This window comes from Chiloscyllium plagiosum, unplaced genomic scaffold (genome assembly GCF_037043375.1).
Source record: "Chiloscyllium plagiosum isolate Xiang-an unplaced genomic scaffold, Cpla_swu_hap1 HiC_scaffold_11, whole genome shotgun sequence".
In the NCBI taxonomy this organism is placed as follows: Eukaryota; Metazoa; Chordata; class Chondrichthyes; order Orectolobiformes; family Hemiscylliidae; genus Chiloscyllium; species Chiloscyllium plagiosum.
Window position 1 is genome coordinate 24,936,512 of NW_028270149.1, and position 14,317 is coordinate 24,950,828.

Here is a 14,317-nt window from a genome sequence, read left to right on the forward strand (position 1 = left end):
CCTTATTTGCTTCCCCATCACCCAGTGCCCCCTGCTGAGAAGCTTTAACTGCTAGAGTACGGAGTCTAATTTGGGGAAATAGTAGTACACTGCCTGTTCACCTACCTTTCCTAAGTGTTAAAAAAGCAAGATATTGAAAGGCTTACTGTAGTAATTTGCTTCAAAGCAATGGGATGGAATAAACTATTTCACAGTTTTATCTTTAGGGGTGTTTCAGAGGCTGTGAAAGGGAGTGAATTTTTGCTATGCTTTGGACTAATTGGAAACTTCTAGAACCTCAACTCCAATGCCACTGTGTATGCCTCTCCAATTAAGATGCCTAACAATGGCTTATTTTAACGCAAAGGTTGTAGCAACCAGCAAGCCTTTTTTGATATCTTGAGCAAGGATAAGGAAACTGCAATTTGGCCCTTCAGCCTTAGCAACCCCAAGAACAAAGACCAGGCACTTTGTTTCTATTTATGCTCTTATTTGTCTCTTTTTTTATTTTGTTTGAATTTCTTAAATCAATGTGAACTACAAAATCTACTGGTTTCAAGGCTACAGGCTCAATGTTCCTGATCTTGCTGCCTATTATTGTACGGTTTGATAGAATTGCCTGAGATGATGATCAGCTCATCCTTTCCTGAACTAGCCCTTGATTAGATGCAGTATAATGTTGGTACATGTCCTTTTCAAAAGGGAATTTATAAGAGGTGAGCAACTGCAAAGGCAGGAGGCTTGACATTTACTTACATAATTCAACCTTGTGTAAACCCTACAAGGCATATTATTAAAACAGACTATTAAAACATCCTAGAGATCCAGCGGTAAATTTTCTGAGCTCAGTAAGTGAAATGCATAACTCAAATCGTAAGAAAGATCGGTTATTTTCTTGAAGGGGTGCTGTCCTAGACTATGTTGTGGATAAAGCCACGGGGTGTAAAGATTATTTGGTGAAGTGGACTTTTGCATTGAATACAAGAAAAGTATCGGGAGAATTATAGATTGAATTTCTCCAACACTTTCTTTCCTCTTCTCCTGCAATCTAACTTCTGCTGTTCCCTGTCATATGTTCTGCGCACTATGACCTCCACCCTTACCAGCCTTCACTGACTTTTCACTCCCAAATAAATGCTGCCAGAATCCTCCTGCTAGCTGACTGAATCTCTGTGAATCTTCATCAAAATTTGAATGTGTCACATTCCTCTCTCTGCTCCACCGTTGCATCCAATGTACTAGCATTAATCTTATCCACCTTGATACGTTATCCCCACCCTCAAAAACAGCATTAAAATGTAACTATTGACCACACCTTTGGTCACCTGACTCTTGTCTGTTCATTTTCTATGTGCTTATTACCTGTTCCCTCTGTCTTTGAGAAGCATTGAGGAATATTTACAGGTACAATTTGTTGTTGTCATACCAATGAAAAATGAATGTCACATTGCACCAATGGAATGTAATTTTAAGAGTTAGTGTAGGCCGTTTATTTGGTCTTTCATGTCTGCCCTGTCAAAATCATCATTGACCATCTCACATTGTCCCCATATTTCTAAATTCCATTAATGCCCCAATGCCTTCAATGTGCTCAACAATTGAGATCTACTGACCCTAGAGGTAGATAATTTCAAAGATTCAACCTGCTGAATGAAGAAATATCTTTCCATCGCAATCCTAAAGGGCCCAATCCCTTAATCTGTGATTGTGAGCCCGTAGGTTCCTCAAGTATTTACAATGAATTGTGGGTCTGTAGGACAGTATAGGGGAGATCAAATCCAATAAATTGAGTTAAAACTATGTTCTTGTTTCCTTTTTCCTTGCAGCATGGGTAGGTGCAGTCTCAATGGGAATGATTTTCTTTTGTTCTCCGGTAGTCAGTATTTTCACTGACTGGTTTGGATGCAGGAAGACGGCAATGGGTGGTGCAGCGATGGCTTTTATTGGACTGCTTTCCAGCTCCTTCACAAAGTAAGAGTGGATTTCTGTCTTAATTCATACTCCACATACACATGTGCTCTTAAAATTAGTAACATTTATTAAAGCTTAATGTTGAAATATGAAAGTGTCTCTCTGTGAAAGTTGATTGAGACCTGGTCAACTGCTTTGATACCTGGATGCATGACGGCACCCTGCAAAAGACCTGGATGCTACTGGAAACATCAGGATTGGCAGAGTGGAATTGTTTTCTCTCTGACCTTTATCCTTTGCTGCGCTGTCACTGATCTACTGCATTTCATCATACGTTGTCCGATCCAATTCCGTTCTGATCAAGATTTGTATCTGAATGCCAACCCTAGTTTTCAGTGTTTTGTGTTTAGTTGATATAAATTCATGCATACTTTTTGATGTATCACGTCTTTTGCTGATTTCTATGCCATTTGTCATTCATGGACCGGCCACAGCTTGCAGTAGTCACACTCTTAAGACCAGCTACCAAGGACTGCATTAATGTAACCTGAAAAGACTTATAATGTTTTCATCTGTGTTAATGCTACCCAACTGTATTATATTGAGATTATTTGCTCAACTAATGCAGGAGGTTTGGGCACACAAGCCCATTTTTCCCCCTATTTTGTGTTCCCAAATAATGATGCTCTAGTGTTCTTTTTCAGATGCCAAGATGAACAGTGCAATAGCAGTGATTACAACTTCTTCCCACTAATATCAAACAAATTTATAGTTTGTGGAATTGGTGTTGACAGAGTAGTGTGAATTAAGAAGTGGTTAACAGCCAGAAAGAAGAGAATAGGAAAGAGCAGATCATTCTTAGGATGTCACTAGTGAGATACCACAAGAGTCGATGCTGAGGCCAAAACTGTTGATTATTTATTACAAACTATTTGAATGCGGGAATCAATCGTAATATTTCCACATTTACTGATGACACAATCTGACCAAGCATTGTAAGTTATGAAGAAGATCCAAGGAAGTTTCAAGCAAATTTGGACAGGCAATGTGATTGGGCAAGAACACAGCAGCTGGAATATAATGTGAATAAGTGTGAAGTTATCCACTTTGGTAGAAAAAGATAGCAGGACAAAATATTTCTTAAATGGTGGGGGATTAGGAAGTAGTGATGTCTAAAGTGTTCTTAGTGTCCTTGTTTATGAGCTACCTGAAAGTTTGCAAGCAGGTGCAACAGTCATAAGGAAGACAATAATATATTGACCTCCATCACAAAGAGATTGATTTGACTACAGGAGTAAAGATCTGAAACAAAAACAGAAAGTGTTGAAGAAACTCAGCAGGTCTGGCAGAATCTGTTGAGAGGAAATAAATAGAGTTAATGTTTTGGGTCTACTGGACAGAGCAGATGTTGGGAAGATGTTTCCATTGGTAGGAGAGACAAGGACTCTAGGGCACAACCTTAGAGTAAGGGGAAGACCTTTTAGGATGGAGATAAGGAGAAACCTCTTCAGCCAGAGAGTGGGGAATCTATGGGATTCACTTCCACAGAAAGCTGTGGAGACCAGGTCATTGAGTATATTTAAGACTGAGATAGATAGGTTCTTGAGTATCAAGGGTTACAGGGAGAAAGCGGGAGAATGGGGTTGAGAAACTTATCAGCCATGATTGAATGACAGAGTGGATTTGATAGCTGAATGGCCTAATTTCTGCTCCTATGTCTTATGGTCTTGTGATCCTTTGTCAGAACTTATGCTGATGATGGAATAGGAGTGGAGAGAAGTGAGTTGAATAATTGGAGATGGCCCTCAAAAAGGGAGAGGAAAAGAAAGGTAAAAGGGATTGCCGATGATAAGCTGAGAGAGAGAGATACAGGGTCACTAGACTCAGAATGTTAATTGGTGTTTTTCTCTTCATGGATGCTGCCAGACCTCCTGAATTTCTCCAGCAATTTCTGTTTTAGTTTCAGTGTCCATGATACTTGTGTGAGTACAGGAATAAAGACGTCATGCAGCAATTGTGTATGACGTCTTGGTGAGATTGCACCTGGCCTCCTTATCTAAGAAGAATATTCAGTAATCACCATAGAGAGATTGCAACAGAAGTTCACCACACTAATTGCTAGAATGGCGGGATTGCTTCATGTGGAGAAATTGAGGAAATATGGTCTGTAAGTTTGAAGAATGAGGTATGACCTCATTGAGATTTACAGAAATGTTAGAGGGCATGACAGGATGGACGTAGATGGGATGTTTCCCTGGGCTGGGAACATGGGGCTGTATTTTCACAAACACTGAATGATTCAAATAATAAGTCAGTTGGGAAAATACAGTGAGGTCGGAAAATTTTAGATTCTAAATCTTGAGAAAAAGAGTCCAGTTTTCCACCTAAAGTTTGAATGGCTGAACAAGAATCTCATTTGTGAGCAAAAATGAGCAGTTTTGCATGCATTAACATCCCATTAGGACTTACTCTCCCTTTACTCAGCTGTAATTTCCTATTTTCCCATGCAGCTGAGAGGAAGTAAATGGTGACAATCCCCCAAAATCAGAGTGGACCTTCACTGGAGGCTTCACTGACAGCTTACTCCTCTGGGCCTCCATCTTGGACGGTCTGCAACATCTTGAGGCACATTCACAGAGGTTGGCATTGTACACGCATAAGCCTCACCACATCTTCCTGGCAAATCTCCAATATGTTTGGAGTACAGTTATCCACTTGTGTGCAACACTTTGTAGTGCACCAACACCATACTTTCAATACCAAAGCAGCCATTTTGTGTACAGGGATAGGCACCTAATTCATATATCAGAGCAGGCTGTAGCTCAGGACCAAATAAAAATCAAGAGAACTGCGGACACTGTAAATCAAAAGTTGCTGGTAAAGCTCAGCATGTCTGGCAGCATCCGGGAAGGTTCTGAGGAAGGGTCACTGGTTAACTCTGACTTCTCTTCACAGATACTACCAGACCTGCTGAACTTTTCCAGCAACTTCTGTTTTTGTAACACAGGGCTGTTTGCTCGCTTTCTTAGTACTCACTCACTTTGCACCTACTTTACACAGCATCTCTGCATTTTCTTGCATTGCCATTTTGCATTTTGTCACCTCATTCAGAACGTAAAGTCTCACAGTACTTCTGTCTTGCCTTGTCTTAAGCACAGATAGAAGCCAGGCAATATATCATGATTTGTTCAGTCAAGTGGTGAACATGTTGCTGTATGACAATGTGTTACTTCAATCTCATACTTACAGTATGTGCCAGCAGCTAACGTGACAAACACACTGAATATGATTATGTCTCAAGGTCTAAGAAGATTGGTCCCTGGTCAAGTCAAGGGCAACTGTTGTCAGTAAGTGGGGGGGGTTCCCACCACAGTACATCAAGGGCAGCATCTGATCTCAGTCCAGGGGCTTGGACACATGTGAATTGGCTGCTTAGGGCAGACAGGCTCAGGGGTTCGATAGATTGCTGTCTGGGAAGTGGGTCATGGTCAGTTTTGCATGCCCAGTGCAGTCAGTCTGTGGATTTGCAGTATTTCAGTCAGGAGTCCAGTCACTCACTCACCCATTGGTCAGGGTGGGCCACAGAGGAACTGGGTCAATCCTGGGGGTCTGCTGACTGGAAATTGAGAGTGCTTATCGGGGGTAGGGGCACTGCACTGATAGGGAAGCCAGTTATAGGGAGTGGAGGCAGCATGTTAGGACACGGGGGGGGGGGGGGGGGGTCAATAATTCAGAAGGGAGGTAAATCAACATGAAAGAATGGGAGAGGGTTTCATGGTGCAGTGGTAGTGTCCCTACCTCTGGGCCAGAACGCCAGAGTTCAGGTAAAACTTGCTCTGGAAGTATGTCACAATGTCCAGTCAAGTTAATTAAAATAGCTATAAGGGGGATAGTGCAGTGGAGGACGTGGGTTACTATGGGAGGGGGCATTATCGGTGGTCACCAGCCCCTTCGTTTCAGCTGGAGAACATTGTCTCACTATGGTTGGCATGGCTTAGCTGCAGGACTGGAGATCAGGGAGTAATGGTGGGAGATGAAGATGTAAATGAAAGAGCTGGGGGAGGAAGGCGTGGATGGTCAGAACTGATTGAAGTACCGAGAGAGAGAGAATGCAAGGAAGGAAGGGACATGAAGATTTGGAAGGCCCCTGGATTACCCAGGTAAAAACAATGACTGCAGATGCTGGAAACCAGATTCTGGATCAATTGTGCTGGAAGAGCACAGCAGTTCATGCAGCATCCTCGGATGCTGCTTGAACTGCTGTGCTCTTCCAGCACCATTGACCCTGGATGACCCAGCTGAGCCTGAGACTCTCTTTCTGCCCAGCATGACCTGCACTGTCTTCCATCCTCATGGGAATTATGAAAGTGCAATGGAAATGGAAAATGGCTACGACCCACTCAGAATGATCAATTTTTTAAAATATCTGAGACAGTGTCTTGTGAGCAATGTGAGGTCCTTCAAGGGGCAGTTGCAATAATCAGACAATTTCACAGCATGGGGAAAGATAACTAATTATAGTAACCTGCATGTGAAACACACACTGTGAACAATATAATTCCTGGCCACAAGCAATCTTGACCATCTCTGTGGTCATTACAAATTGATTATAGTCATCTCTGTGAAGCAGAGATAAACACACGACCTTAAAAGTCTCACCTGCAGGCCAGAATTCGCAAAGACAAAATCTCAAATTCCAAGATCTCATAGGCTCCACAAGGGCAGAGAGCTGATTACCTCTTGCCTTGAGCTGTATGTATTTGACAACATGCTCTTATAAGCTTTGCTGCCTTTCTTGGGTGATATGAAAGTGTTGGGAGTGTTCAGTAGTTGAACCACACTTACAGTCTCCTACTGTATTTGTGCGGCATGCTTTCTGCTACATTGGAGTAAAGTCCACCACGTCAGAGGTCCATAGAGCAGCATTCCATTGTATTAATTGTTCGAGTTGTCCATCATCTGTTGTATGAAGAATGTTGTGAAATTATCACTTGTGTGTGTGATGCAAATACAGATTGCTCACCTGATTAGGAACCTGTTCTGTTTCTGATATTCCCCCACACAGGTTCATGACCAATGGATACAGCCACATCATCAGAAGTCATTGTTGCTGTGGCTGCAGTGCCACAGAGTAATGGAGGAGTAGCAGTTGTGTATGTAAGGCCAGCACTAGCAGAAACCTCCAGCTTCTGTTGAGGAAGGCCCAACAACACTCAAGAAAGTTGGCAACACAAAGTGGTCCTTATTGGCACCACATCCACAAGCATCCACACTCTTTACCACCGATGCTCAGATGAATTTTCATAGTATCCCCACAGTGTGGAAACAGGCCAATCGGCCCAACACATCCACACTGACCCTCCAAAGAGCATCCCATCCAGACGCACTCCCCTATCCTACCCTATAACCCTGCATTTCCCATGGATAATCCACTGAGCCTGCACATCCCTGGACACTATGGGCAATTTAGTACAACCAATCTTTGGACTGTGGGAGGAAACCAGAACACCCAAAATAAATTCATGCAGACATGGAGGAAATGTGCAAACTCCACACAGACAGTCACCCAAGGCTGGAATTCAACCTGGGTCCTTGGCATTGTGAGGTAGCAGTGTTAACCACTGAACCACCATGCCACCCAGAAAGTACCATCTAAAAGTTATACTAAAGAAATTCACCTAGGCTCCTTAGAAAGCACTTTCTAAACCTACAGCCTTTACTATCTGGAAGGACAGGCAGCAGGTACATAAGAACACCACCAACTGCAGGTTTCTGACTAAGCCCTCAAACGCTTCTCTTAAGACAGTCACTCCGTAATCAGTATCAGCCTAGTGAACCTCTCTTGACTATGTCCATTACCAATACATCTTTCCTAAGGGGCCCAAAACTGTTCTTGGTGTCTTCTCGGTGTGATCTGACTAGTGCCTTTTTTTAGTTTTACACACCTTCCCTATATTCATAGTCCATTTTGTTTGAAATGAAATCCAACAGTCCATGCACATTCCCTATTACCCATAGAACTTGGATGCTAGCTTTATGTGATTCATACACTGTGACCTCCACAGCTTTCTGCAGTCTTTCTCTATTTAACTAATAATATTCAGCTCCTATATTCCTCTTGCCACCATCCTGACTTTAAAATATATTGCTATTCTTTCCATGTTGTTGGGTCAAAATCCTGGAACTCCCTCACTAATGGTATTGTGGGTCTACCTGCAGCAAATGGACTCTAATGACCCATGAAGGCAGCTCACCACCACTTTCTCAAGGACAATCGGTGATGAGCAATAAATGCTAGCCCAGCCAGCAAATTCCACACTCCATAAGTGAATTTTTAAAAGCATGACGAAGTCACAGAGTAAAGTCCTCTTGGGATCAGGGACCCAGGTTTGATTCCAGCCTCGGACGACTGTCTGTGTGGAGTTTGCACATTCTCCCCATGTTTGTGTGGGTTTCCTTCGGGTTCTCCGGTTTCCTCCCACAATCCAAAAATGTGTAGGTTAGGTGAATTGCCCGTAATGTTCAGGGATGTGTAGGTTAGGTGCATTAGTCAAGGGTAAATGTTGAATAATAGTGTAGGGGAATGGTTCTGGATGGGTAACTCTGCGGAGGGTCAGTGTGGACTTGTTGGGCCGAAGGGCCGGTTTCCACACTGTAGGAATTCTATGGATGCAAAGGAGGCCCCAGAGTCGATTGTACTCAGTGCTGGTTTTTCTAGATGACTGAGGTCAGTGTTGTTGCTGACTGAGGATGTCCCAGGACACTGTCGCAAAAGTAATCCCTAAAAACTAAGAAACTAAACTGGAGTGGGATTTGTGACCTGAAGGAATAGGTGACCAGTATATCCCAATGGCCAAGAAGCTGTCACTGCATTAAATGTTTATGAAACTGGCTGTTTCCAAGGGTCCATTGGTGACTGTGTGGGATCTCTCAATCCTTGACCCATAAAGGTTATCAAGGCTGTTACAGATACCAGCTCACATCACTCTGTCTGATCTCCCCATGACCAGGTTAGTGTTGCAGCCTGGGCAATAAGCTTTACCACTGTTGTTGGCTCCCTCCACATGCAGGGTAATATAGACTGTACATGTGTTATATCTTAACAAAGCTGACTTTATCAAGCGGAAACATTCCATCAGTGTCTTCGACTCATCTGCGATCATCAGTAGCACATCTTAGAAGTCTGTGCCAGGTACTGCAGAAGCAGGCATGATAGGCAGGGTGGCTTACCTCTCTGCTTCAATGTTTTTTTCTACATTTTCTATATATCTTAAATATCTGAAGAGGAGAATGTGGGAGGGAGGAGGTGGGGGAAGGGACTGGATACGAACTGCTCCTTAGGAGGACCAGCATGCACATGATGGGTCAAATGGTCTTGTTCTGTACTCTGACAATTCTATGATTCTTTAAATTGTTTGAAGTCTGTTGTTTGAAATCTTTTGCCTTGCAAAACATCATTAGAAGAGACAGATAATCTGGGGCAGGCTTTTTTGCCATTTGCCTCAATTTTCCAAGTACAAATTAAGCTTCCATGGTCTTTTAACAATCATTCTGCTTCAAGTTTTCCTTGCCCTTAAAACAGGTCACATCATCAGCATGAATTTATTCCCACTATGATTTTCCATTGACACTCATTTGACCACGTTATTTCCAGAAGGTCGAAACGTTGCAGTGTATTCTCTGGTATGTACAATTGTCCACACTTGTACATACCAGAGAATACACTGCAACGTTGACCGCTCTCCTCAGCAGCAGACTGACGGTGCAACCCTGAAAGTTTCACAGCTCTAAGTGTGCCAGGCCTTCACACAGCAACATCCCTGGTATAAGACATGATGCTCAATACCAGCATTTTGCATTGGAACTCCAGGTCACTTGGCAGTGCTGCTGTTAATTTTAATGAATCTTGGAAGTCACTAAGTTAATCATTAATGACATGGCAGAAGCACCATTTGGTAAAGACATAATCTGTAACAAAGATCACTTTGAGACCCACCCAGCAGAGATGGCATCCATCATTGAATTGGAAAGCAAAATCTTGCTAAAGTACATGAACCTGGAATTCTGGAATACTGCACAACTTGAACATAGCTAAGACAGTTGTGCAACAGACAGGGAGATAGATAAGTTCAGATTCTAATTGCATAATGTCTTACATTCCATCACCCTCCCCAATCCCACTCCCAGATCTTTGTCTAGTTATCTTGCTGTGAAGACAGGACCCATTCTCTTCCTTTCACACCTTAATTTACACCCATCTTACATCTTGTTTTCTCTTTCACCTCCATTAACAACCCCATTTCTGCATCAGACTTCTACTCCACCTGTTCCCTTTGCCCCTCTTCTACCTCCATCAAAAGTATTTTAAAAACTAATTTCCAACTTCTTTCAGCTCTGACTTAGAATGCTAATTCTGTTTCTCCTTCTAAAAATAGAACATAGAACATGGAAAAGTACACCACAGAACAGGCCCTTTGGCCCACAATGTTGTGCCGAGCATTAATCCTAATGTAAAATAAAATAACTTAACCCACGCACTCCTCAATTCACTGCTATCCATGTGCATGTCCAACAATCGCTTAAATGTCCCTAATGACTCTGCTTCCACCACCTCCGCTGGCAATGCATTCCATGCATTCACAACTCTGCGTATAGAACCTACCTCTGACATACCCTCTATACCTTCCTCCTATTATCTTAAAACTATGACCCCTCGTGCCAGTCAATCCTGCCCTAAAGAAAAGTCTCTGGTTATTGACTCTATCCATTCCTCTCATTACCTTATATACCTCGATCAGGTCACCTCTCTTCCTCCTTCTCTCAGGAGAGAAAAGTCCGAGCTTAGTCAACCTCTCTTCATAAGGCAAGCCCTCCAGTCCAGGCAGCATCCTGATAAACCTTCTTTGCACCCTCTCCAAAGCCTCTGTATCTTTGCTATAGTGGGGTGACCAGAACTGGACACAATATTCCAAGTGTGGTCTCACCAGGGACTTGTAGAGCTGTAGCAAAACCTCACAGCTGTTAAACTCAATCACCAGGTTAATGAAAGCCAAAACACCATATGACAATAGACAATAGACAAAAGGTGCAGGAGTATGCCATTCTGCCCTTCAAGCCTGCACCACCATTCATTATGATCATGGCTGATCATCCTCAATCAGTATCCTGTTCCTGCCTTATCTCCATAACCCTTGATTCCACTATCCTTGAGAGCTCTATCCAACTCTTTCTTAAATGAATCCAGAGACTGGGCCTCCACTGCCTTCTGGGGAAGAGCATTCCACATACCCACCACTCTCTGGGTGAAGAAATTTCTCCTAATCTCTGTCCTAAATGGCCTACCCATTATTTTTAAGCTGTGTCCTCTGGTTCGGCACTCACCCATCAGCAAAAACGTGTTTCCTGCCTCCAGAGTGTCCAATCCTTTAATAATCTTATACGTCTCCATCAGATCCCCTCTCAGTCTTCTAAACCCAAGGGTATACAAGCCCAGTCGCTCCAATCTTTCAACATAAGAGAGTCCCGCCATTCCAGGAATTGACCTCGTGAACCTACACTGCACTCCCTCAATAGCCAAAATGTCTTTCCTCAAATTTGGAGACCAGAACTGCACACAATATTCCAGGTGCGGTCTCACCAGGGCCCTGTACAGCTGCAGAAGAACCTGTTTGCTTCTATACTCAACCCCCCTTGTTATGAAGGCCAGCGTGCTATTAGCTTTCTTCACTACCTGCTGTACCTGCATGCTTGCCTTCATTGACTGGTGTACAAGAACACCCAGATCACTTTGTACTGCCCCTTTACCTAACTTGATTCCATTTAGGTAGTAATCTGCCTTCCTGTTCTTGCCACCAAAGTGAATAACCATACATTTATCCACATTAAACTGCATCTGCCATGCATCTGACCACTCACCTAACCTGTCCAGGTCACCCTGTAATTTCCTTACATCCTCCTCATATTTCACTCTGCCACCCAGCTTTGTATCATCAGCAAATTTGCTAATGTTACTATTAATACCATCTTCTATATCATTAATATATATTGTAAAAAGCTGCAGTCCCAGCACTGATCCCTGCGGTACCCCAGTGGTCACCGCCTGCCATTCCGAAAGGGAGCCGTTTATCACTACTCTTTGTTTCCTGTCAGCAAACCAATTTTCAATCCAAGTCAGTACTTTGCCCCCAACACCATGCTCCCTAATTGTGCTCACTAACCTTCTATGTGGGACTTTATCAAAGGCTTTCTGAAAGTCCAGGTACACTACATCCACTGGATCTCCCTTGTCCATCTTCAGAATTACATCTTCAAAAAATTCTAGAAGATTAGTCAAGCATGATTTCCCCTTCATAAATCCATGCTGACTCTGATTTATCCTGTTACCGCTATCCAGATGTGTCATAATTTCATCCTTTATAATTGACTCCAGCATCTTTACCACCACTGAGGTCAGACTAACTGATCTATAATTTCCTGCTTTCTCTCTCTCTCCTTTCTTAAAAAGTGGTATAACATATGCTTTCTTAACAACCCAGTCCACTTGAGTGGCAACTTTGAGGGATCTATGTACTTGAACACCAAGATCCCTCGTTCCTCCTCACTGCCAAGAATCCTGTCTTTAATCCTATATTCAGCATTTGAGTTCGACCTTGCATTTAGCCAGATTGAACTCCATCTGCCATTCCTCAGCCCAACTCTGCATCCTGTCTATGCCCCACTGCAGCTTGCAATAGTCCTCAATACTATCAATGGCACCTCCAACCTTGTGTCATCTGCAAATTTACTAACCCACCCCTCAACCTCCTCATTCAAGTCATTTATAAAAACTACAAAGAGCAGAGGCCCAAGACCAGAGCCCTGCGGGACCCCACTCAACACTGACCTCCAGGCAGAATACTTTCCATCTACAACCTTATCCTACATCCCTAATAAGGATTTCCCTATTACCCTTCTTGAGGAGAGGAACAACATTCACCTCCTTCCAATCCTCCAGTATGACTCCCGTGGAGAGTGAGGAGGCAAAGATCTTCGCCAGCGGCTTAGCAACCTCCTTTCTTGCTTCCCGGAGCAGCCTGGGATAAATCTGGTCTGGCCCTGGGGACTTATCAATCTTGAGTTTCTCCAGCATTTTCTTTTGTTACAATACACCACATCCTCACAGGGAAATGCTGAGTTCTGGTAATGCTCAGGAGTTTCAATTGAAAAATCAGCTTCAGACACTCAAGGTTCTCTCTCCCCTGCCTGTAATCTGCTCTCCCTGATGACAGCCATCAAGCAAACCAATGTGATGTTACAGGGATGTCACATCTTCACCCTGATCACGTTGGATATTACTCTACTGGAAGTGGTTATCAAATTATTTTACCTTTAGTCTATTGTGATCAATAATCTGCCCTTTGCTATAGGAATTGATGTACATGTAATAGAAGCAGCTACAACCTTCAGCCTACTCATAGAGCCTGCCTAGAATAACATCAAATTGAATCTGAGTGCCAGGATGCTGTTTTATGAAGACTGTGTTCTCAGTACCTTGTTGTATATCTGTAAAATATGGATGACTTGTAACCATCAAGAAGGGAAGGTCAACGACTTTCATTTTTGTTTGTTATGGCATCTTCTTGCCATCTCATGCAAGGATAAAATCACAAATGTGGTATGTCCCTCTAAGGCATATCCCTGAAGTATGCTAGCACTCATCAAGCAGGAGCAACCTCATTGCCTTGGGCCCATTGGCAGAATGGAAGCTTTATACCCAAAGACCTTCTGTATGGTGAGGTTACTAGAGCCTAAAGACTCAACAGGACATCCAAAACTCCCCTTCAAGGAGGCCTGTGTGACATGCAAGCCCAAAGCATTGATTTTCACTCCTGGCAGAGGGAAGCACTAACTGATAACTGAGGGAAAAGGAAGCGTCACCTGTGAGCTGGCATGTGCCATCTTGGTGGTGAATGGCTACAGAGGTTTGGCAATAGATATCAACACCAAAAGCACAGCCCTTAACTGCATGCTGTAACACTTGTAATAGGTCCAGCCATTGACGGAGTGATCTCCTTAGCAACAGTATCTTACAAACCACCCCATCTCTGGTGGATTTTTCTGCATATCCATCACCATGCATAGTTGGAGAGATGCTGATGCTAATGATTTTACTGTAATTGTACTCACTTAAAGGGTGCTGTTAAAATTGGGCAGTAGGACCCTAATAAGTACATTTCAGAAGCTTTCAAATATTTCTTAAATCTATTGAGAAACTGATAGTGCAAATGAATATCATTGGTAAATGGTTCTATCTTGTTTCTGCTAAAGTAGTTTTCAGTTGTTTAAAATTGGATTCATTATGTTTGTGCCCATAAATGGACCATACACCGAAACATAGATTTACCTTAATGCCTATTATATGGTGAACTGTTGCTGCCACTAAATTTTA

At 42.9% G+C, this 14,317-nt stretch overlaps 1 protein-coding gene across 1 annotated transcript in view; it reads left to right on the top strand.

Moving 5' to 3' along the window:
- The window catches only part of slc16a2 (solute carrier family 16 member 2), a 95,015-nt gene that overhangs the window by 28,634 nt on the left and 52,064 nt on the right, over positions 1–14,317 (top strand). The window contains exon 2 of the mRNA XM_043705006.2: positions 1,806–1,950. Coding sequence (XP_043560941.2) covers positions 1,806–1,950 — 145 coding nt within the window. The remainder of the gene's footprint in view (positions 1–1,805; positions 1,951–14,317) is intronic.